The sequence below is a fragment of the Dromaius novaehollandiae genome, chromosome 8 (assembly GCF_036370855.1).
Source record: "Dromaius novaehollandiae isolate bDroNov1 chromosome 8, bDroNov1.hap1, whole genome shotgun sequence".
In the NCBI taxonomy this organism is placed as follows: Eukaryota; Metazoa; Chordata; class Aves; order Casuariiformes; family Dromaiidae; genus Dromaius; species Dromaius novaehollandiae.
This window is the reverse complement of record NC_088105.1, coordinates 28419182-28442351: the sequence shown is the minus strand read 5'-3', so window position 1 is coordinate 28442351 and position 23170 is coordinate 28419182. Positions and strand designations below refer to the sequence as shown.

General features: G+C 37.7%; 3 protein-coding genes across 12 annotated transcripts in view; 2 read left to right on the top strand and 1 right to left on the bottom strand.

Moving 5' to 3' along the window:
• MIGA1 (mitoguardin 1) overlaps positions 1-6870 on the top strand; it is a 46889-nt gene extending 40019 nt beyond the window's left edge. Inside the window, exons 11-16 of the mRNA XM_026096763.2 lie at positions 193-279; positions 403-501; positions 841-975; positions 2412-2465; positions 3205-3321; positions 3678-6870. Of these exons, the coding sequence (XP_025952548.2) occupies positions 193-279; positions 403-501; positions 841-975; positions 2412-2465; positions 3205-3321; positions 3678-3896 (711 nt within the window). The 3' untranslated portion in view covers positions 3897-6870. The remainder of the gene's footprint in view (positions 1-192; positions 280-402; positions 502-840; positions 976-2411; positions 2466-3204; positions 3322-3677) is intronic.
• Positions 6871-8470: 1600 nt separating this feature from the next.
• Positions 8471-23170, top strand: part of NEXN (nexilin F-actin binding protein) — a 28874-nt gene continuing 14174 nt past the window's right edge. For 3 of the 10 annotated variants that reach the window (XM_064516037.1, XM_064516029.1, XM_064516028.1), the window contains exons 1-5: positions 8916-9274; positions 20170-20251; positions 21541-21732; positions 21872-21953; positions 22040-22188. In XM_064516037.1, the coding sequence (XP_064372107.1) occupies positions 9147-9274; positions 20170-20251; positions 21541-21732; positions 21872-21953; positions 22040-22188 (633 nt within the window). In that variant the 5' untranslated portion in view covers positions 8916-9146. Of the gene's footprint in view, positions 8612-8825; positions 9275-20169; positions 20252-21540; positions 21733-21871; positions 21954-22039; positions 22189-23170 lie in introns of those variants that run through there. The other 7 variants (XM_064516035.1, XM_064516030.1, XM_064516038.1 and 4 more) reach the window with 5 other exon arrangements.
• FUBP1 (far upstream element binding protein 1) overlaps positions 21390-23170 on the bottom strand; it is a 43893-nt gene continuing 42112 nt past the window's right edge. Inside the window, exon 23 of the transcript XR_010390235.1 lies at positions 21390-21661. The gene's annotated coding sequence lies outside the window, so the exon portion shown is untranslated. The remainder of the gene's footprint in view (positions 21662-23170) is intronic.

Below are 23170 nucleotides of genomic sequence, written 5' to 3'. Positions count from 1 at the left end.
CTATAATGGGATGTACTTTCCAAGGAGTTTTCTGATGAGCTTTGGAATTTTTGCTCCAAAGGCTGATTGGGAACTTTCCCACTACACTAGTAGTTTATAATCAAAAAGTATACATTGGATTTGACTGAAGTAATTAAGGTCACTTAGTATAGCCTATTAATTAATGTCTGTATTTTCTGCAAACTTTTCTAGATAATTCTTTCAGAAACAGCTAACAGAATATTTCTTGCTGAAAGTGGAAGGAAAATTCTGTCTGCTTTAATTGTGAAAGCACGAAAGGTAAAATCCTTTTTTAACTAATGTTTTACTGTTTAATGGAGCTTTTACTAGAATTCACTTTTTGGTGTAAGTAAACCTTCTCCTGTTAAGTTTGCTTGGCACTCAATTGCTTTTACTTCACAGAATCCAAAGAAATTTGAAGATGTCTTTGATGAAATGATATACTTTTTGGAACAGACAGATCACTGGGATAATACTGAAATGGAACTTGCTGCTAGAGGGGTGAGTCTGAATTTCTGAAAAGTGCTTTTACCCTTTATTTAATTATGCAGACTGTTGCCTCTTAAAATAGACTTTTACAGTACAAAATTGTGGGAAAGGCAACTATTTTATATTTACATTGTTGATTTGGAGAAATTGCACCCACCACTACAGTTTGGTACCAGAAAACATTTGATATTTTTCAACTTCTCCCCTTCTGACAAAGTATCTTTAGTATTTCATTAAAAAACAAAAATAACAAATCTGCATGTTAATGTAGAGTTGGAATACTGATACATGCTGAATTCTAGTGCTGAAAGAGAAACCAAGTTACTTGGATCATGTTCTGATTTAATATAGGTGAAAAACTTGAATTTTTATGATGTTGTTTTGGACTTCATATTAATGGATTCCTTTGAAGATTTAGAAAATCCACCAATATCTATACAGAATGTAGTAAACAACCGCTGGCTAAATTCCTCTTTTAAAGAAACAGTAAGTATTTATGTGTAATTTTCATATTCATTATTCTGTAGTATATTGCAATAGGTAGAGGGTGTGATAGATATAACATTGGTGTGAGCGTTCTGGTACAAAATTTCTGTATATGCTGAAACCATTCTTTTGGTGATCCGTGCTTTATATTCTTAAAGAACAGTGTAACGAGGAGAATAATTTCATCTTTTCTATCCAATGAAGTATCAGTGCCAACAATTGCAGCATAAAGATTGTATCGTCCTAGTAACAGCATTAACTTTGAAGCAAAGAAAGTACACCTTCCTTCAGTGTAAAGTCTAGTTCAGCTTCCAATATAATTGAATATGCACCTGAAGTATTCCTCACCAAAAGTTAACATATTCTATTATCAGGTTTTTCATAATCATAATTTCAAAGCTATCAGTCTGGGCCTAAAATGTTTAGGATGATTGATTATACTGGAGAAAATATTTTAACCTGTCCTGCAAAAACGTCAGTTTGCTCTGAGAAAGTAGAATAATACAAGGGAAACTTCTGTTAGCCACATCTGAGATATTAGATACAATTTATGTTCATATGCCAGAGTTTTAGCAATAAGAGACACAACGTAGCAAGTAAATGAATGCAATACAGGGATTCACATGTTCATAACATTTCAGGCTTTCTCATATGCGTTTCTACCTGTTTGTCAAATAGAATTCATCCCTCTGTTACAGAAATATTGGCTACTGCCATGATTACCTGATAGAGATACTACTGTCATTTCATCCATTTGTATCTGTAAACCTCCAGTTTTCCTTTTATTTTTGTCTTTCAATTGAAATATTCCCTCTACAGGAAAGAAAAAAAAGGTAACATGCACATGTTTTTTACATATTTTTTAATGTGATAAAATTGTGTTTTGTGAGTAGTAAATTATCTGACAGTGTTGAAAGAACATCATATTAGGTCAGAACTGTGTTACAAGCTATGAAGGGAAAAAGCCTAGTTTTGATACCAGTATATTGTATTTCACAGGTCCATATTTGGACAAAACTACTTAGCTGAATCCAAAGCTATTGCAAGAATGTTTTTGCTGAAATGAAAAAAGACGTTTGAATGTGTTCACATGCTATTTAATACCTAAAATAGTTACTGATGTCTCAGCACAGATTTTGATATATAATAGACTGGTTCTGTTAAGCTCAGTAAGTGTTAATTGTTCAACTGTAAAAAGCAGTCAAGGGTACAAAATTAAATTTGAATTAAACTAAAAAATGTTGGAAAGACAGACTTCAAAATAACAAAAGAACTAGATAGAAAAGTAGTTGTGTCAGCTGATATTTTATAGCTTTAAACTTTATATTATCACAAGATTGAAACATAAGAAAATACAAATCCCCAAAATATAGAAATACAGTATTCTACACTTCAGTGCTTTTGTGATTTATTTTTATTTATTTATTTACATCTAGGCTGTGGCTTCAAGCTGTTGGTCAGTACTGAAGCAGAAAAGACAGCAAATGAAGGTAAGTTGCCTTGCAAATTATCTGGATCAGACTTACGGATCAGCTCTGAAGAATTTGAAGTTCTGCTTTGTAGCTTTGGAAAAATAAATTACAGAGCAACCCTTAATTCTGTAGACATGTAAGTTAGACAAGAGTCTGCCAATTGGAGAAATTTAGCTCTTGGGGCCTTAATATCTATTTCTTAGCCAAAAAAAAAAAAAAAAAAAAAAAAGTAGTCTTAGCTGAAAGATTCTCAAACTAGTTTAGGTCCAGTCAGCAGTGGTGAGAGTCCAAGGTCACTAATTTTAATCTCACCTACTTAAACTAGGATTCTCAACCCTGTGTCCTGCATCATCTCTGCAGACAGATGAAAGTTAAGTGCTATCCCTTTACCTGCCTGAACTAACCACTTCCTCACTAGCTACAGGAGCTCTAGCGCAGCCTCCCTCAGCTGTGCCTCAAACAGGAATAACTGAATGAAACACTGTTCTGTCATGTGGGAGGTCGGAGTAGATGATTCATAATCTTTTTGGTCTTAAACCTATTAATCTTAAAAAATGTAAAGTACCACTGAAGTAAGAATCTTTTCTAAAACAATCATGACACTTGGTATAGTTGCCGTATAATTTAAAGGAGTTTGGGTTACAACAGCCCAAAAGTAAAAGGTCTTTTAGGCTTTCCTAAAGACTTAATTTCATATAATAGAGATTTATACTAAATTCACCGCATGACTTTTTTTCTCCAATTTTTACACCACTAGGTATCTGATGGATTTTTTGCACATTTCTATGCTATATGTGAACATATCAGTCCTGTTTTGGCATGGGGCTTTCTGGGCCCTAGAAACTCCCTTTATGACCTATGCTGCTTCTTCAAGGTTTGCACTCTTTTTTAATTACCACTTATCTTAGTAAAACAAAACAAAACAAAATCTTCCAGATTAAAAGAAGTGAGGATCTTATAAGCACGTATTTGCATTTTCCTAAAATTAACTGTAAGAAGTCATAAGAATATTTATTTTCATAACGAACAGGGTTTTTAGGCCTAGAACTGTTTTGTAAATTCTGTTTTAGGGGATTGCTATCTAAGCACCAAAAAAATACATAAATGGATGTTTTGGGAAAAATATTATAATAAGAAAGAAATAGCATTGCATACTGTTTTTTATTGTTCTTGTAAATGAATGCAAGTTTCCTTTTCTTCTTGTTCTTTTTTTCTTTTTTTCCCCACTAGGATCAAGTGCTTTTCTTCCTGAAAGACATTTTTGATTTCGAAAAGGTGCGATACTCAACTATGGAGAGTTTGGCTGAAGATCTTATGCAATTACTAATCCGACGCACTGAACTTTTAATGGCCTACCTTGGAGCAGATTCTCTAAGACATGTCAGTGCTTGTGTAAGTGGTCATGGCCATGTCATGACCAGTGGGCTCTTAGAAGCGAAAGTACAGTAAGCTTAAAATACATGACAAATGAAATGGAGTGCATAATGGCTCACTCCTTCCCACGTTTCTTTCTATAACCCCAACGCTATCACTGTTCTTACTGAGCAAACATCTGAAAGTGTCCCATACTGCTAAATATGGAAAAGGACTCAGGGAGGTTAAAAAATACATCTAGGAAAAGAACTGGTGAGCATAGTATTGTATATATCTAAATTAAATTTGCAGCTCAGCTGTCACTGTATTTATATTTAATGTATCCCAAAGCTTTTTTCTGTAATATTTGGGTAAAGTTTATTTATGAAATACTGTACTTTTGCCACAGGTAATTTGTGATTGAAGCTGATGGAGTAGATTCCTTTAAAGTCTTGTACTACAGATGCTCATTACAGTGTCTCAAAGTCATTACGTGTTTAGATCTAGAAGGTGTTTCAACTGGAGCATATGCAGTCTCTGATTTATGTGACACATGTGCAATAAAATAATTACACTCACAAAATGAACATGTTGCCACTGCCCTGAAATTACATCTGTGTGGGTGTAAGCTGTCATTTTGTATTACAGCATTAGAGTAATGGAGTAAATAGAGGCATTATTTGGGCAGGTGACTTTCACTATGCATTTTTTTACTTTATTTTGTTTAAAAATACCTTAAAATACCTAATAATCATGAAAGTGTTCATTTGAGACCACTGTTTCATATATTTTAAAAACTATGGTAGTTTCTTCACCTAATTTAAAACTTTTCCTTTTTCTAAAACTCTTAAGACTTTAGATGGTGCGTATGAATAATACCATTCTTGGTTCAAATGTAGCATTTAAAACTGTATCTTTAAGTATGGCTGTATGATGAGATCTGTTAATCATGAAACAGAATCAAAGGCACAGTGGGTTATAATTAAAAGTGTTTTAGTCTCACTGACTCCCTTGTAGGAAGTCAGTTGTCAATTTAAAAGGAAGTGTAAGTAATTGTGTCCATCTAGATGCACGTGCAAAACTGGCTAAGGATATGGAACCCTTAACTTTAGACAGGAGCACAGTACAGTAGCAAGGCATAAGGGAACTGCAGCAAAGTTCATTCTTTTTTTCCTATGCTAGAGATAACAAATTAGGATGTTTTATATATCATTGAATTCCCATAAACTGAAATGATGTTTCATAGTTAGCTGTTAGCTTTTGAACTACATTTCTTTATGCTTTGCCACACAAAGCTAGCCCACAAAAATCTGTGCTATGTTAAATAAATAATACAGAGTAATTCTAAATGTTGAGGTACTTCAGAAGCATTTTGTTACAAAACTAGCATGTGGAAACAAACTTGAATTAGATACATTTCAGCTTTTGTTGCAAACAACCCAAAATGACAGTTGAAAAGGAGGGTCTGTGTAATTCCACAGACTTTAGTCAAGTCACCATTTCACTCCTTTTGTCTTGCTCATTTGATAAATGTAGAAACTATGAAAATGTGTCGTATGACTTGTGTGAAATGCCAATTGATTATGGTTTATAAAGAAGCAAGTATACTTCCATATGTAATAAAATAGAAATTGTAAATGCTGCTGTTGACCTATTTCCACCATTCAAGCTGCTGAAATTGGCACTAAGCTATATTTTTTTTCTTAGCAGAGTCTCTCTTCAATACCAGAATATGAAGATTTTTTCACACTTCTCACTTAGCTTATCTCCTTAATCTTACAGCTCAAAAATATACACATTTCATCAGCTTTTTGAAAGTCTGTGAATGAAATTATAGGGAACAACAAGATGTTTCATTAGATTTCAGAATCAATAAGAGCAGCTGGAAATAACAGAGTAAACAGCATATTCCACAGCAGAGGTACTACCTGAGAGGGTGTAAAGTGTCAAAGGAAACTGTCTACCATGATTTGTCTGGTTTAATAAAAGTATACTAAGAAAATTACCCCTTAACATTCATCACGGAAAAACAGTTTTTTGTTTTTGTTTTTTTTACAGAAGCAAAGGTATATTTAAATGTTTTCCTGACTTTTTTAAATTATAGTAGGCAATATTTCCACATTATTCATAAATGTGCTCGAAGAAAGTGCAACCCAAACATTATTCGATAGTGTTACTATATAAGATTATAAATGTAGAATTTCCAAACAATTTAATAGTTTGGTTTTCTGTCAAGAGTGAAATGTATTCCTTTAGATCATGACTGTTTCCGTGACAGTCAAAAGCCCATAGAATCGCAGCAAACATCGGATTCATGTACTTGCCATCCAAAATGCTGTGAGATGTCACCAATATGTTTCATTCAGACTTTGACTTTTAATTATATGAATTTCCAAAACATTTAAGGGAGAGAGAAAGAGAAACGTGCAGGAATGTGTGGGTAGACTCTTGAATTTTTCTGGGTCTTTTTGGACCTTTTCCTGAAAAGTGTTCATAAAGTGTAATATTCTGTTCATGCTAACTCAAAAACAGAATTGTAAATTTAAATGGGAGATGGTGATTCCTTGTAACCCAGAAGGTGTATAAAGACTTGATAACCGACTACCTAGCTGAAGGATTTCAAAAGTCTACCATCTCTGAAAGCAGGAATGCCAGATTTGCACCAAAACAATGATAGTATGATGTAACGGTACTTCAGTAGTTATAGCATATTTCATAATCAAAGTAAAAATTTGGTTTATAACTTTTGAAATAAACCATTTTGAGTGCCACTTTCCATGCTAATAACAGCAAGCTAAATCTAAAAGCCATCCTCTTCTGCTGTAACTGTACTCCTAAGATCAGAAATGAATGGTGCAAGGATTAAATATTTATATCATTTGTAGTTTAGTTGTAATAATATTACTTTTAATGTGTTCTTAATTACTATTATACTTCACTTTTGTAGTCTTTGGTTTCTATCAAACTAAACATGTCAAATCAAGTGCTAGAGTAAGCATATTTGTGAACTTTCTATTGCCTAAATGAACTGCAGTTGTGTATATTAAATAAAATAATTCAATGAAATGAATATGGAAGAAAAGTAGTTAACTTATTCTGAGTTGTGTAAGGCATTTCTTTTAATGAAAAATTAAAAACAACAGAAGGAACAACCTTTGCAACTTTTCCATTGACATCCATCTCATTGTATTTCAGCCTAAAATAACTGGCAGTACAGACTGGGTGACTTATGAAAGAGAAATCCAACTGCAGTAAATGGAAACATTCACCTGTTATTTTTCTATTAAAAAAATAGGTTTTTCTTTACTAATATAATTGTAATCGATACTTGAAAGTGTTCTAGAATCTTTTTTAGCCTATATTGATTGTAATAGCATGTGGGTCAGCCTGATGCTTATCTAAATGTATCTAAAAATTGAATTTCCACAATTCTTGATTTCTAATGTAAAAGTACTTCATATGGAAACAGCTTTGATGCTGTGCTTACTTTGATACTTAGAATTGGAATTTACTTACCAGAATCAAAAAAAACCTATTACAAAATTAATTATATAAAAGAAAAGGAATGGAAGTAGCTTTTGAGATGTGCAGTTTAAACTGTTTTATTGGACCTGTTTAATTCTATTAAACACAGCATTGATAAATTTTCAACACATAGGCCAGTAATCCAACAAAAGGCAAATACTGATGTATATAGTCTTGAAGTCAAAAAGTGACTCAGACACCTAATAAATGAAGAAAATCACAACTTAGGGAGGACAATATGGCTTGCAACCGTGATGCAGACAAGGTAGATTTAAGTGATGTGACAAAGGCAGTGTTTGGCCAACTGGTGAGATCCCTGCCTATCATACTAATCAGAATGGTTTAATTGCACTCATCTGTTTATGTCAAGCTGTTGTCTCTTCCTTAGGTTTTTTAGAAGCAGAGAGATCTGTTTCTTTGCAAGTCATACCACTATGGTGAGCTCCAGTCCTGGAATAGGACTTTTCCTTTATGGGGTGATATAAATAATGAAATGCAGAATGAAAGTTATAAAAGGAAAGCATATGATCTTCAGTGCTATGGAAGAACAATGCACCATTGTTCTGTCCAAATTTATTCTTCAGTTATAGGTGATCACCCTCCCAAAATTGTTGTTTTACTGAGAGTTGAAAGCACTACTGCAAAGCTTGTGCCTTTACTTCAGAAATAGCAGTACAGCTATTTGAGTGTAGCGCTGGAAGAAAGTTTCTGTTTTCCCCTTGGAAAACAATCACATTTATGTTTTAACTTTGCTGTCTGATGTTAAGACTTGAAAAGCCTATGGTCATGTGATTATTGTCCTAATATTTATATATTCAGCTCAAAGTTAGGCTCCAGTGTGGCAGGTACAAGTGAGATAGATAGGAAAAATGAAGTTCTCCTGCAGTGGAGACCTTGCAATTAAAAAGGTAAGGAAACGGTCATCTTTAAGGAAAAAAGAAGGAATGTATCAGAAATAATAAAATCCTGTTTCTGCCTCTGTTTTGTAAAGTTTTCAGAGAAAGACACTGCTTTAAACTAAAGATGATCTCGGTTAGATAGATTTGGCACTAACTAGATGCCTCTCCATCAGCTAACTGTCACATTACTATTATTAGTTGATTGCTCTCCATGTGCTTCATGCTATAAAACGACCCAGGACTTGACTACCGTAGCTATAAAAGCTCCCTGCTTACAGGGCATGAACCAGCAATTGTGGATCGCTCTCTGAACGACCCGCTGTTCTTGCAAACTGTAGTTTAGAGACTGGAGTTAAGAGGAACGGCTTGCTAAAGGCTCAATTAGTTGTAAGTATGTTGTGATTATTCGCTACTGGGAGGACGGGAACTCAGCGATTACCTGAGGCAGTTAACGCCGGGGCCGTGGAAAAGCCAGGGTGCTGCCGCCTCAGCCACAGCCGGGTCAAGAGCGTGCGAGCGGGCAGGGGAGGCGCCGCGGGCCGGGGCCGGGTGGCGGAGCCGCGGGGCGTCCTGGCCCGCGGGGCCCCGTTTCCCCCTGCCGACACCGCCTGCGGCGTCCTCGCGCCCCGGTGCCTCGCGGTAGCAACAGCGCGGGCAGGAATGCGCTAGCCGAGACCACCCCCCTCCCCGGTTATTTATAGCTCCGTGGTGCTTCCAGCCCAAAATAAGCCAGTTGGCCGGGGTGGCTGCCCGCGGGGGGGGGGCTCGCGGCGCGGCCGGGCTGCGCCCCCCGCGGCGGCGGCGGCGAGGGGCCGGGGCCGGGGCCGGGGCCGGGCACGCGGCGGCGGGGCTGAGGCGGGACAGCTGCCGCCGGCGCGGGGCTCGCCTGGAATGCGGGCGCCGGCCGCGCGCCGCGACTTTTATGGAAACTTGGAGCGCCGGAGCCGGCGGCCGCAGCCAAGGGGCGCTCAGCAGCCGCGCCGCGCTCCAGCCCTCGCACCCGCCCGCCGGGAGTGCAGCGAGTCGCAGCGGCGGGGCAGGCGCTCCCAGGTAAGAGCGGCTCCGCCAGCCCCTCGGCGCCGGCCGGGAGAGAGGGGCCGGGACCGGCTCCTCTGCCTCGCGCCGCTCCCCTCGGCGCGGAGCCTGTCCGGCCCCGCTCCCGCTTAGCGGCCCGGGCTGGCTGCCCGGGCGCCCCCTCGGCCAGCCCCTGCGCCGGCCGCGGCGCGTCCTTCCCCTGCCTCACCTCCCGGCCGCGAGAGAGCCCGCTTCGCCCTGCCGTGCGGGCTGCCTGCCCCTCCGCGCCCCCGGCTGCTGCGCGCCCCGGGCGGGCGTCGCCAGGGCAGAGCGGTGGGCTGGAAGGGGCCCGGAGGACCCCGCTGGACAAAGCCGGAGGTGGGCGCCCGCTTGGGCGCAACTTCCCTGCTCCGTTCCGAGCTGCGGCGCGTCGGAAGGGGCGCCCCGCTCCGCTCCGCGCCCGGCTGGGCTGGGCGAGGTCCGCGGGGGACGCTCGGCGGCGGCCGTGGCGGGGGCGCGGTGCGCGAGGGTCCCCTGCCCCCACCCCCAACGGTCGCTCCCCCCAACGGCCGTTTCCCGCCCCCAACGGCCGCTTCCCTCTCGCGTTCCGCGTGGCACCCGCGGGGGAGAGCCAGCGCCCCGCGCTCGTGGGGTGTCTGCTTGAGCTGCGCTTGAAGTCTTCTAGAAAGGAATAACGGGAAGTAATTAGCGCGGCTGGCCGCTCGTAGCAAGTGAAGAAGCGGGAAAGCTTTTGGCTGGAAGCGCCATGAGTTCAGTTAAAAAATGCCTACGGACTGCGGTGTTTTGGGTTTCCCCCAAGTTCCCCCTTAAAGTAGGGCACGGTGCGGGCTGACGTGGAGACTCTTGGCGTAGAGCGGAGAGAAGGGCTCCGGCATCTGGGGGAGCAGATAGTGTTACGCCTGCCTGATAACAGCCTAATCTGGGCACGTGTGACGCGGTAGCTAATTTTAAAGGGAATCATTGCAGGTAGGAGTTGTGTTCACCCGGAGATCCCGTTGGATTTATAACGTTCCCTTGTCCTTGCGGAAAGTTGCCCAAGGAAAACGCCAAGTCAAAACAACAGTTATGCAACTTTGATATTGGCGTAACATACAGCGTTTTCAGAGAGATGTGCAATGTGGTATTCATTGTAAGCCTGTCTCTCAATAACGTTATGTCTAATAAAATTATTTAAAAGTCCTTTCTGTTCTTAAGCCACATGTCTCTGTTTTCATATATGGAGAAATTCAGTTTTGTCCATATGGTCTTCAGTAACAGCGACATACTAAGAGTCCAGAGTCCATTTTATATGTTCTACTACTTCCTAGAATGATCACTGTAAGGCAGCGTAATTTATACTTGGAACAGGATGCTGGATTTCTGAGACAGTTTCACGAATCTTTTTCTTTTTCCCCCAAGTTTGTTTTAGGTAAATAAGAGTTTCTGCTAATACATTTCATTGGACATGTTTTTTGCAGATGTTTATTGTATTAGTATTTTGAAAATTATCCAGCAAGTAGCTGTATGTTAGAAAACTTAGTGCTATTAAACTTAGATCTCAATTCTTGAGAGATCTTGGATCTCTTAGGAAAATGTCCAGTGAAATGAAGTTGTTAAACAAAAATTAGTCTTGTAAGAGGGCCAAATGTATTAAGCAATATACAGAAGCATGAGAATACATCTAGTATATGTAGAAAGCACACAATCCAGTGACATACAAGAACTGCGTAGACAGTTTAAAGATGTGTGCCTAAGAAATACTTTCTCTAACTACGTTTGATATTTTAAATGAGTATTTTCCTCAGTGAAAGAAGCCAGACAATCTGTAATTTATAGTACTTAAATATTCAGTTTTGAAACTCTATCTTAGCTTGGAAATGGCACTGTTCCTTGTTATCTGGAAACTGGATGGGGGGAAACTGAGGTGAAAGTTAATGACTACAAAAAAGTACTTCGCGAAGTAATAGGAGCTACCCCTCGCTGTGCTTTGAAGGCAGCCCTGTCCACTCTGATGAAAGATATTATGCACTATCTGGCTTTTATTGGCATCAGTGCTACCAACAGAATAATGTGGCCAAATGGAAGCAGCAGCAGTTTATCTCCAGGAAGGCTGGAGACCTCTCCTTGCAGCGCAAGCATGGCACAGACACAGAGGTTGCCCTGCTCTGTTTGGAGTTGACCTGGGGTTTCAGAGAAGTAGTGGTTAGCAGATAGGCTTGTGTCCCGTCTTCTAAAAAGGGCAGAAGCAAATTGCAGTAGTATTTCATGTTTGGTATTTTATCCTACATTTCAGTACCTTAATCTCTGAAGTCCTGTCAGTGAAGTCAGCAAGAATCAAGCTAAAATCACACTGTGTCTCTTCAGCTGCTGTGAGGGAGAGATTATGACATGGGGCAAGATACACTGATTTTTTCACTTGGACAACTGGGTTCACAGTTTACTGCCACAAGAGATTAGGATCACCTGGTGTCTTAGAACATGAAATCATAGGCCAGAAAATCTCAGCAGGCCTTTCCCGTAACAGACCTGTCTGCAAGTCCCTGTTATATTTGTTCTGGAGCATATGTACTCCATAATACTATCTGAAGGGAGTAAGGAATTAAGAGACAGACCTCTATCACAGAATTTATCTCATTTTCTAATACAGCAGTTGGACTGCATGGCAGTGTCATATTAAGAGTATTTATGGACATATAAATAGACATAGATTAAATACTTCATAATAAATACATTATTATAAATAACATATCTACAAAGGCTATTCTACTGCAACATAAGGCTTTTAATATCAAAGTGCAATAAACTCAAAGACTGAGGAAGAGATTGTATATGAAGTTGAATTATCTGTGCCAATTGTTGGTAAGCATTCTGGTCTTTAATAATAAAAAAATTATGAATGGAATACAACTGAACAGAAATAGCTTTCTATTTTGTGTTATAAGAAATGTAATGTTTAGACAGCTGGTGTTAGTGGTCATAACTCACTGGCTTCAGTGGAGATAACAGTTTATGCCAGTTCAGGATCTTCCCCTATGCACGATAATTTTAGTATCTGCTTTAGTAACTGTTGTTTAGTACAGCAACTATCGATAATGTCATACCAGGCAAGTTACAGTAAGGACATATATGATGAACAACACTCTCTTTCCCCGTCTCTTTCCAGTTCTATTTAATATGATTTCTTTAAGTATTTTAACATTGCGAATTTCCTCTCCCAAGTGCTTTGGCTGCAAGTAATAAGTTTCCGATGCTGACAATATGGTTTCCTTATTTAATGGAGTCTTCCCTGCAAGTAGATCACAAAAAGGAGACAGATGGTAAATGTAACATAGACTGTGCTGTAAAGGGCTTATTTATAACTCACAGTATGACTGTAGGGGGGAGCCTAGTGAAAAGAGAAATCACAGAGGAACTAGACTTTTATCTTGGCTTCCTACTCCTAGCTGTAAACAGTAGTATTCAGTTTAGGACAACACTGGTATTTTCCTGCATCTCATATGAGGATGTTCACTGCTCCACTGAAAATCAAGAACTTCTATGTTTACTAATGTAGTTATGTACAACAAGATAATGCATCAACTGTGGAGTTACCATAGATATCAAAAAATTCTTTAAATTGAGAATGTTTTTATTTGGTTAAAGCTGTGCAACAGCTTTTGATCAATTGAGGATTTTGCCTTCCTTTCAGAAATGAAAAAGAACTAAATTTAGGGAGATACGTTTTGGGACCTGTGATCCATCAAACCTTTTGTGTCCCCTCAGTGGTTCTCTTTGTTCATTTTGATTTTCTTGACTGAAGTAAGGTTTTAAGGTGTTTACGTGAAAAGTTGAACAAGTGGTATGATCACAAAAAATCAAGATGTATCACATTGGAAGTGATAGCTTACCCATTCACAACCAACAATTCAGGTGCTTGAAAACAGCCTCTCCTCCCCCCCCCCCCCCCCCCCCCCCCGGTGAAGTAGCTAAACATAGAGTATTTCTAGTCTGTTGCCTAATATCCCATGTGTTTCTGGTTTAGTATACAATTTTCACCTCAAACTTCTGAGATATCACTCTATGCATTATAGTCAGTCAAGCCATTCTACCAATGGCATTCTCTCTTTCATACAATTGCAGAGGTAGCACCATTAATCACAGGTTGCAGGTTAAATTTTCCTTCCAGGAAAATCTCAATGTGGGCCTCTTTTAATGTTTATAAAGAAAGTACTGGACTGCAGTTTCATCTTTAAAACACCAACTAACATTTCTTAAGATATCCTTTTTAATAATATGAAAGTTAAAATTTGGAAAAAATAATTTTAGACCAGTGTCAGGTGAATGCTAGGGTGATGAGACTGGATAGGCAAAGAAAAGCCATGTAGTAACAAGCTCAGTTAATTTTTTGATCATCGTTATGCTCAATGTTCTAATTTGAGACTTTCTGGGTGGTGGGAATCTTCGATTAGGAGCTCTTACAACTTTTCCTGAGATATGTTGATCTCAGGGAAACAAATGAAAAGACAACTGAATGTTAAGATTTTGGACATAATAGGATGATGAATCTCTTCTAAAGTAGATACATATGTAAGCAGATCCTTGTTGCCTCAAAGAATAAGCATCACTTGAATGAGATGAACTCTGTGGGAATTTTCTTACTGCAAAACAAGGATGTGTATGACTTGTTCTTCTCAAAAGGGAATTAGTAAGAAGATACCATCTTATTTAAAAGTAGTTACTGTTAGAAAATAATATATGTCAAAGTTTCTTGGGCTGGAGAATTCATTACTACATATTTTGTACAAAGCTATCAAGCAGATGATGAAGGAACTATTCTTCCACAATCTGTAGGTGTCAGGACTTGACCTACTCACTTTGGTTTTCTCAGTGCTAATACAGAGACTGTGTGGATCTTGTCCTAATGACAAGGCCAATATAAAGAGCTTCAGTGTGCTCTTGTTGTTCCTGCTCAAGCTATAACTGACATGGAGAGAGTGGAGAGTGCTAACGTGGGTTGTATTGTGTTCACTAATGCCCTACTGCATTATAGCCATATCTTTTAGCATCAGATGTGAAAGTAGGATGACTTGCAGTTGCAAAATGTGTTAGAGCCAGCTGGCTAACCTTCAAGCATATTAACAGTTAGGTGATGCCAAAGAAATGGAAAGTAACCTTGAGTAATAGCAGATATGGCAATATTCCAAATGACAGAAGCATATCTGTCATCTTGAAGGCCCACACTTGTTGGACTGGCACATTTGTGGAAGTTCAGATAGCAGGAATTTGCAAAGAAAGTTTCTGTCAACATCTGTGCTTTGTAAGAAAATTTTGGATTTGCTTTGAGGATGGGCCTCACTACTGTCAGTAATTTTAGTGATGCTTTTGAGAGGGGTTAGGTAATTAGAACTATCAGAAATGTTCAAGGTAAAGTTGATTCAAAAGATAGGGTAATTTTGCTTTTGAATAATTTTTCCTAAGTATTCTCAGACTCATAAATGTAATCTTCTTCCTAAGGTGAATTCCACATAATAAGCAAATTAGACTTTGGAATATTTACAGTCTTTGAATGACTTCAAGATCAAGCCACGTAGGTTGTGTACGTTGCTGTAATGAAGGTTAGCTGTAGCAAGGAGTTTAAGTGAAATGGAATTCTCTGTGAAATACTGTCTTTGAGACTTGCCTTCTTTTCTGCTCCAGCCCTGTATTAAGGCTAGAAGGTCTCATATGTCCTAGGATACTTCAGTACAAGGATTGTACCAGTGCATGAAGTTTCTTTGTCTTCTAGTCAATTCATAGAGTAGAACTCTTCTTTAACTTCAGTATTTTAAGTACAAGGCTAAAGGCTATTGGTCATAAGCAGGGAAGAAATGCAAAAAAGCAAAGGGGAGAGAACAGAGAATTTCTCTTAAGATCGGCTTAGAAAAATCAGGAAGTCAAAATAAGCTTTTAACTAGTTTTAAGCTACACTGATCACAATGGGGATTTTACTTTGGGATATGCATGAAGTAAGCTGAAGGCCTACAAAAACATGCAAACTCAATTGCACAATATATAAATGCATATTCAAGTGTGTAGGGACCTTGAGACCACAAGAATGCTTATAAAGTCGTCAGCCTTTCTAGACGCAACAGAACTTGAATATGCTATTGCTAATCTAAACCAGTCTAAATAGAAACTAAGACTTAGTACTTTTCAGTTTGTCACTTGTGAGCATATAAACAAATGCTTTGGATTTCTGTTGGTCTACAAATGGGATATTTGTCAACTATGACTTGCAGAGAATGACTTTACATGCCTATCTGTTGAATAGGAACGTCTAAGTGTTCTCTAGTACATCTCTGCTAGAGCTGAATTTGAAGTTTGGGATTTGTAAATCAGGGCAGAGCTTGGTAGCTTAACACTCTTTCAAACTCTTGTTTTATATGCTGTGACTGCTGTGATTTGGAAAAACATTTCAAGATACCTGTGGATCTCATTCAATTTCCATAGCTACAGCAGCACCAGAAAGCATTGAAAACTTTGGTATATATATATATTTTTTGAGTTTATATAAGGACTGCTCTGACCATTCATTATTTTTAACACCATGTAAACATTCCCATGTTTATAATCTGTTCAGAATTAAGAGTTAATAGGAGAACTTCAAGCCTGTTTGACAGAACACAGGATACCTGGCCATTCCCATCTTATTCTGAAAGGAAGCATACAACAAAAAAGAACCAAATGCCTCAGTTCCTAGTGTCATCATGATTGCTATTTATTTTAACTATTTTGCATTCGGTTTTGGAAAATGAAAATGGACTAGCCGGGCTCATTTTATACTCCTTGTTTATGGCTTTGTTGTTTTGTTTCTTGAAGATAACACAAAGATTTACATCCATAACACAAAGGTTTACCTCCATAAAATACATTCTTTTAATTTTCCAAGGAAATGTCAATTCATTATTAATACTTCTAAAATCATACATACCTGACAAGTGACCCTTTATAATTATTTGAAAATAATCATACCATTTTCAAAACATGTATGTATCTAACACTTTCTGTGGGGAGGGAGAGCTGGTTCAGCAGAGTACTGCATGTAGGAAGATTTCTAAACTTGTACCAAGTTCATTGCAAATTTGGGGCTTTTCCTGACGTATCAGGAGAAGGGAGAAAGGGAGTCAGGAATAAGTTACTACATCATAAAGCAGAAGAAATTCTGTTCCACATTGCCTAAGAAATAGTGAACATATAATTGAGCCATTATCATGTTTCTTGTGATAATAGCCATTATAGTCCTGAACAAATGAGCCTGACTTTAACAGGTGCCGATCATAATGTTAAACCTCTTTCAGCAAACCAAGTATTTTCTAGGAATTCCTTGTTCATGGTTTTACCAACAATCTTTAAGTTCTAACTGCAAAGTTTTAAAGTCATCTTAGTGCCTACTGAATAACTTTTATTTTAATAAGTTTTGCTGGAAGAATAACAAGTGAAAACATATGTGAGATGATACAGAATATGGTTTATTTCAGTGAACAGGAAGGTAGTCTGAGGAATAGTCAATATACTCCAAGCAGTCTTGTGCAGGGTCATTTTATAGAATTATACAGCACAATTATAGGATTAGGATTATAGGATTAATAAATGACATCCATTGGTTGACACATTTGCTATAGGTCTGAATAAAATGAACAAGAACCTGTCTGCTGTTACTACACCCCAGCCACATTTAGTTCATTCATAAACCGGTGGTTTGACCTCTAGAATAAGGAATGCTACCGTTTTTGGTCACTGCGTTTTGACATTGCACACATGCTGTCTTTAGCACTAGATAATTTTTAGTTGCTCCTAAGATTTTTATCTTTACTTAATGATTTTTTAACACGGAGGTTCATCTAGCTGAATAATCAGATCCCAGGTTTGTTTGGAGTTTTCAACTCCAAAACTGTACGTACAAATATTGCAAATGAAAAAACAATTAAAGAAAAAATAGCTCTTGCCTGACATAGCCACAACTTGTTATAATTCTTGTATTTTTTTGGTGTGATTTTTCTGATCTTCATGATTTATTCAAGCTGCTGTGATCAAAGTTACCACTTAAAATTATGCTCATGTTATATATAAATATTAAAGAATGGGAGATGAGTAACATGATACAAAAAAGCCCTTGTGTCATTGATTTATTCAGAACAGATTGATAAATACTTGTCTTCATTACAAAACAGATATGTGATGGCATAAATGGAATAAAGGTAATATTCTTAATCCACTTCCTAGTGGATGCTTGTACATGTCACTGAAACCCTTATCACAATTAGCACCTTTTGTAGGGAATATTGAAAAAGAGGTCAGGAATTGCGAGGGCATGGAGAAAAGCTGTCAAATTTTACACTTTTTTTTAATGTGTACATCCCATAGAAATTAGGAGCATTTGTGTATGAAATTAGTCTATTCTTTCCAGTTCTGTCTCTTTCCTGAGCTGATTACGCCTCGCTGTCTTCTAGGAAGAATCATGCTAGACTGTGTTCAGCTTTGTAATTTCAGAGAAGATTGTGTGTGTGTGGTGGTGGGGAAATCTGGCATGAAACACTGAAGGTATCTAGATACAGGACTGTAACGATCTGCAGGGCCAGAAAATTCCCCACGTGAAGTTTATGCACTTGGCAAGTTCTATCTCTGTCCTCTTCAGATTTCATTTCTGAGACTTTGTTATTTCCAGGTATAAAAGTAATATTCCTGAAAGTGATGAATAATTCAATTCTCAGAGGGCATACGAACAGCACATTTGATAACGTAATTGTTTTTTATCATTTATTTATTTGTGCTAACCTGAATTTACAAATTAGTGAATTAATGAGACTTTAGCATAAACAAAGTTATCAAATTGATAGCAACTAGTCATCAAAATATATTCATCTTCCTTTGCGTTGTTTCAAACTTACAAATCAAAAATACGTACCTGGGTTGTGCTATAACTTTTAAGGAACAAGTGACCGTTTTGGCATGCTGGGTCCAAAAAGTTCTTTTTAGCATAGCGAAAGATCAAATGTTGTATCATAAATTCAGTTTTTTTAAGACTGAACTATACGGAAACCAGCAGCGAGGGCAGGGGATTGGGAAAATCATTGCAGTGACTTTAAGCCTTTACTACTTTTTCCATATTCAGGCTACTAAGCACAGAAAAGAACACACCTTTAAAGTTGTTTTGACAGCATTTACTTTACAAAAAATAATTTCTTCCTGCACGCTGTGAATCTGACTTGTTACTCTCTGAACGTCTTGTTGCTATCATGAAACACGTAACTAGAATCATACACTATTTTTACCATTTCTATTTCAACCTAAAAACATAGAGAAGTGTTTTGGGAGAAAATACCTCCTTCAGTTTTCTTTCATGGCAAAAACTGTTTAGCATCTGGAAGCTCTCCTCTCTTCTCAAAGCAGAGAAGGTTCACCTATCCTGCTTTCTCTCCAAAGTTGGAGGAAAGGCTTTGTGCAGTCCCAGCTCCCAGGGTGGCATATTGCCGTTGATTTGGTTAGAACTTGTCTGTTTCGTCACCCCAGAGTGGAAGAGTAAGGGCTTGCGCGGCATTCTCCTGGCCAACGTTCCTGCGGTGTGACTTACTTGGCCTCTCCCTGTCTGTCCTTGTAGAGGCAATCTGTCTGTGTCCTCTTACGTAGCGGGCTTCAACCCACAGAGGGTATGCAGCTGTCCTGTCATCTTTTCCCTTCCCTGCTCTTTCCTCTTCAGAGTTCCCCACTGTATCTTCATTATCTTCCTTCCACAGGAAAAAAATACTATCCCTCACACTATCCGTCATCCTTTGCCTAAATTCACATTTTTTTATTCCTTCTTATTACTTGCAGAGGACTAGTAGTTCACTTTAGTAGGTAGAGGGCTCTAATGGTTTGTTACTTGTCCATCATAGCCTCACAAAATAATGCAAGAGGTGAAACCTTGGGCCTAGCTTTATTCTCTTGCACACCTAACCAGTAGTAGAAAGAAATGGCACTGCTTCTTTCCAGAGTGAAAATTAGTGGGGGGATTTCTCCTTCTTCCCAGAAAGTCTGATAGGCCTCATGATTGATAAAAAAGAAAAGGAAAAAAAAAAAAAAAGCTTCGCCCCAGCTTTTTAATTGCTTTTTGATTAGTTTAATAAAAATAGTGTAATTCAAAATTTGAAATGCTGTTCTCTTGAAAAATGCAGTGCACACAATTAGATGATATAAACATTTCCTCTAAGGTGTGCATATAGGTCACTTAACTGTAATATTTGAGCACTTCATAGTTTTCAGCACTATTTATTACTAGACTAACACCAGGAGAAAGGAGAGTGTGATTTTATGTTCATTTACTGGGTGAAGGCCAGAGAGAGGAGCCAGCCTGGCCAAGAAGCAAGCAAGAGAATTCACAGGGGCAGGAATTCCAGTTGCATCTCTGCAATGGTGGTAGGTGCCCCCAGCTACAGGGCCACCCATCCTCTGGTCAGCAATGCAAAGGCTCTGACTGATGCTCCAGGCACCTGGGGGGAGCTTTGGCCTAGGGCGCTCTGCAGACTTGGTGCACCATGAGCTCACTGGCTTGTACACCAGCCTGAAGCAGAGCGGCCGATGTGCACAGCACACTCCTTTCTGCTAGCAGAAGGATTGAGAAAAACAGTTTCATAGCACTCCAGCCAGGTCAGCCGGAGCTTGGCACCGAGTTCTGATATATGCTTTTTTTCTTTTTTTTAATGGAAATTAAAACCCAATATCTAGGTCTATAATAGACGAGATGAATAGAGAATTGTAAGCTGGTTCTTTTAATTATTGTTCCATATTTAGAACCGATTTTCATGTCTTTGCAAGAGCCTCAAAGGACCAAATGAAATTGTGATACACTCACTTCAGCCTATATGAACTTACTTGCAGGAAGATGATTAAAGCATCAGTTAAGAAAACAATATAACTGCAACTGTTTCTTACAGGCAGAAACTGAAAGCAATCTTAAATATACCACGTGAAGATCGCAGTACAGTAACCATGAATGACATTGCACAGAAGACTGAGGTATGTACCAGTTTTAAAATAATGAGAGTAATGTAGTAATTTGCAAGTGATGCTTGCAAAAAGACAAAGAGCAATTATAAACAGTTGTGAGACAAACAATTATGCTGTAAGTCCAGCTGGCAAGCATAAAATAGCCATTAGTGGAAAGATTAGGGTACTTGGAAAGTACTGAGAACGTACCCTGTTACTTTAAGACAATAGGCACTTGAAAGTAATCTAAGGAAGTTCATAAGATTTGATGGAATGTGTGAAATATGTTCTTACTGTTATTAAAAATATGAAGGAGGAAGGCCAAATAAAATTAACAATGTGTTAAGAAACATTACATATTAACAGGGAGAGAGAAAATTCAGGGCAACATTTTCATCTAACATTTAAATATTAAACTACTTAAAGTATTTCTTCTACCTAAAGATTCACTGAACAACACAAACAAAAGCAAATACATTATTACACTATCCACTGTTAGTTTAGGTGGAAAACATGAAAGAGGGAATATTTTCAGCCAGTTTTCTCAATGCTACTGTACGGTATTTCTGTAGTCATTACAGTAAAGAGAGACAAAACCTGGAGTATTTCTGGAAAGTGGGTACTTCTCTTACTGCTTGGAACCAATTCACACAGATTCAGTATTGGCTAAGAACTAACCATTAGCTCTATCAGATTCCTGTGAGTCCAGTGATCTTGACACATTATAATATATAATCACTGGACCTCTGAATTGCTCTAAATATTAAAAAAGTAAGTGTATTTGAGGTTTCAAATGAAATAGTACCATTTAAAAAATATATATACAAATGTCCAATAGTTGCAGAAGAAAATATACATATCGTAAGTTACAGCTATGTCTTTATACTTATTATAAACATGGAGTTACTGGCAAGTGGGCTCTTCTGTTTTTGCTGTCAATGCTTATGATTCCACATATATATAGAATATATATTATATATAATTTTTAAAGCTGTAGAAATTAAGTGTACATGCACATAGTTTGTGGGCTTAGCTACCTAGCTGTTTGTTACAATCACATAATAGCCTAAGTTTAATGAAAGGCTCAAGGGTTTTTTTTGGATTTTTTTTTACTGTTTATTGCTATTTAATTATGAATAAATACAATGAAATACATTAAGATGGTTAATGGATGATGGCTAGTGGCACAAACTTCATAATTCCGAGTGCACTTCTGTTTTATGTTCTTACATTCTTTCTAATCCAGTCTATAAAAAAAAATTCTGTCCGTCTGTTTCAACTTTTTTTCTTATCTTCATTTCTTCTTTATCTTCACCAAGATTCTGCTTTCTTCATCTAAACCCGTCCAAAAATCCTATGTGCCCAAGCTTCACAAGGGTGATGTAAAGGATAAATTTGAAGCTATGCAGAAAGCAAGGGAAGAAAGAAATCAAAGGAGATCTAGAGATGAAAAGCAAAGAAGAAAAGAACAATATGTTAGAGAGAGAGAATGGAACAGGAGAAAGCAGGAGGTTATTTTCCTTGCAAATATTTTGTTATATTAATATTCAATGTTTTATGTGACAATCTTTTCAAATTATTTTAAGACTATAATAGTGGAATTTTATCTAAGGTACAAAGACAGCTTACTTTCTGTATTTAATCAACTAGATGAAAGAACTACTTGCTTCTGATGAAGACGACGATGCAAAATCATCTAAAATAGAAAAGGGTTATGTTCCAAAGCTGATAGGTAAGAGAGGCACAATTTTAAAAGCCACACAACCCATTAGTTAAGTATTAGATCTAACTATTGAATTGTGCATTTCATATTCACAGGAACTGTTAAAGGCAAATTTGCAGAAATGGAGAAGCAAAGGCAAGAAGAAGAAAGAAAAAGAATGGAAGAGGAAAGAAAGCGCAGAATCGAACAAGATATGATTGAAAAAAGGAAAATTCAAAGAGAATTGGCAAAAAAAGCACAAGAGGTATGTTTGTCTGATCAAAATAGTAACGACATAGTTATAAACAATAAAACACAAGTACAAAGTTTTGTATTGAACAGCAGTTATAAAGATTTGGTCTTAGGTTTCTGCTTGTAGTGGTATACAAGGGATATGCTGGATAGGATGGAAGCAGGGAAGAAAGTGAAGATGAAGGGTGTCTGAAAAATATTTAGAGTAACAGTTTTTTAAAATACTAAGCTTGAGTTATAGATGAAACCAGGCAGGCATAAGCCTGGTAGGAATGTGAACAGGGTACAATGTCATACACATAGAAGAGTTTAATAAACTAATTTGAAACTGTTTTTTATATTGTACCCACTCTTTCTTTAGGTAATTCTTGCTTTTAAATTAGTAAATACAGTTCACTAGTAGATGAACTGAGGCAAGTAAATAGAAATGGGAAAAAGGCATTAAGTATACAAAAAGAAGATGCTCATTCAGTTAAAATCATGATGATGTTTTATTCTTTTATCACTTTAGGAATTGTTACATATGTATGTGAACAGGCTACCACTTTTGTGGATACCAGTGAAGCAAACTGTCTTTGTAGATTTCTGTACTTGGGTATCATATTAAATTCCTTCTGTAATTTTTTTCAATGTTGCAAATTCTGCAGCAAGAGTAAACATCTAATGACAGACCAGAACCATAAGTAAATTTTACAAAATATAGGAATACTTAACCTAGGTTTGTTTTTGTTTTAAAAGGAGTAATTTTTCAACAGGGACTTAGTAGAAAACATTATCTAAGACTTTTAACATGGTTAAAATTGTACTTTTAACAGGAAATGTATCTTGTATAAATTTAATCTACTTTGAAAGACGGAAGTACCTAATGTAGACTTTTATGAAGCACATTAGTTTTAGAAAGTAACTGTTATCTAGAGACACTAATATGAAAAAATATATGAATAGGCTTTTTGCAGGGAGTTGAGTCAAAGACAGACAATGTCACTTGGATCAGA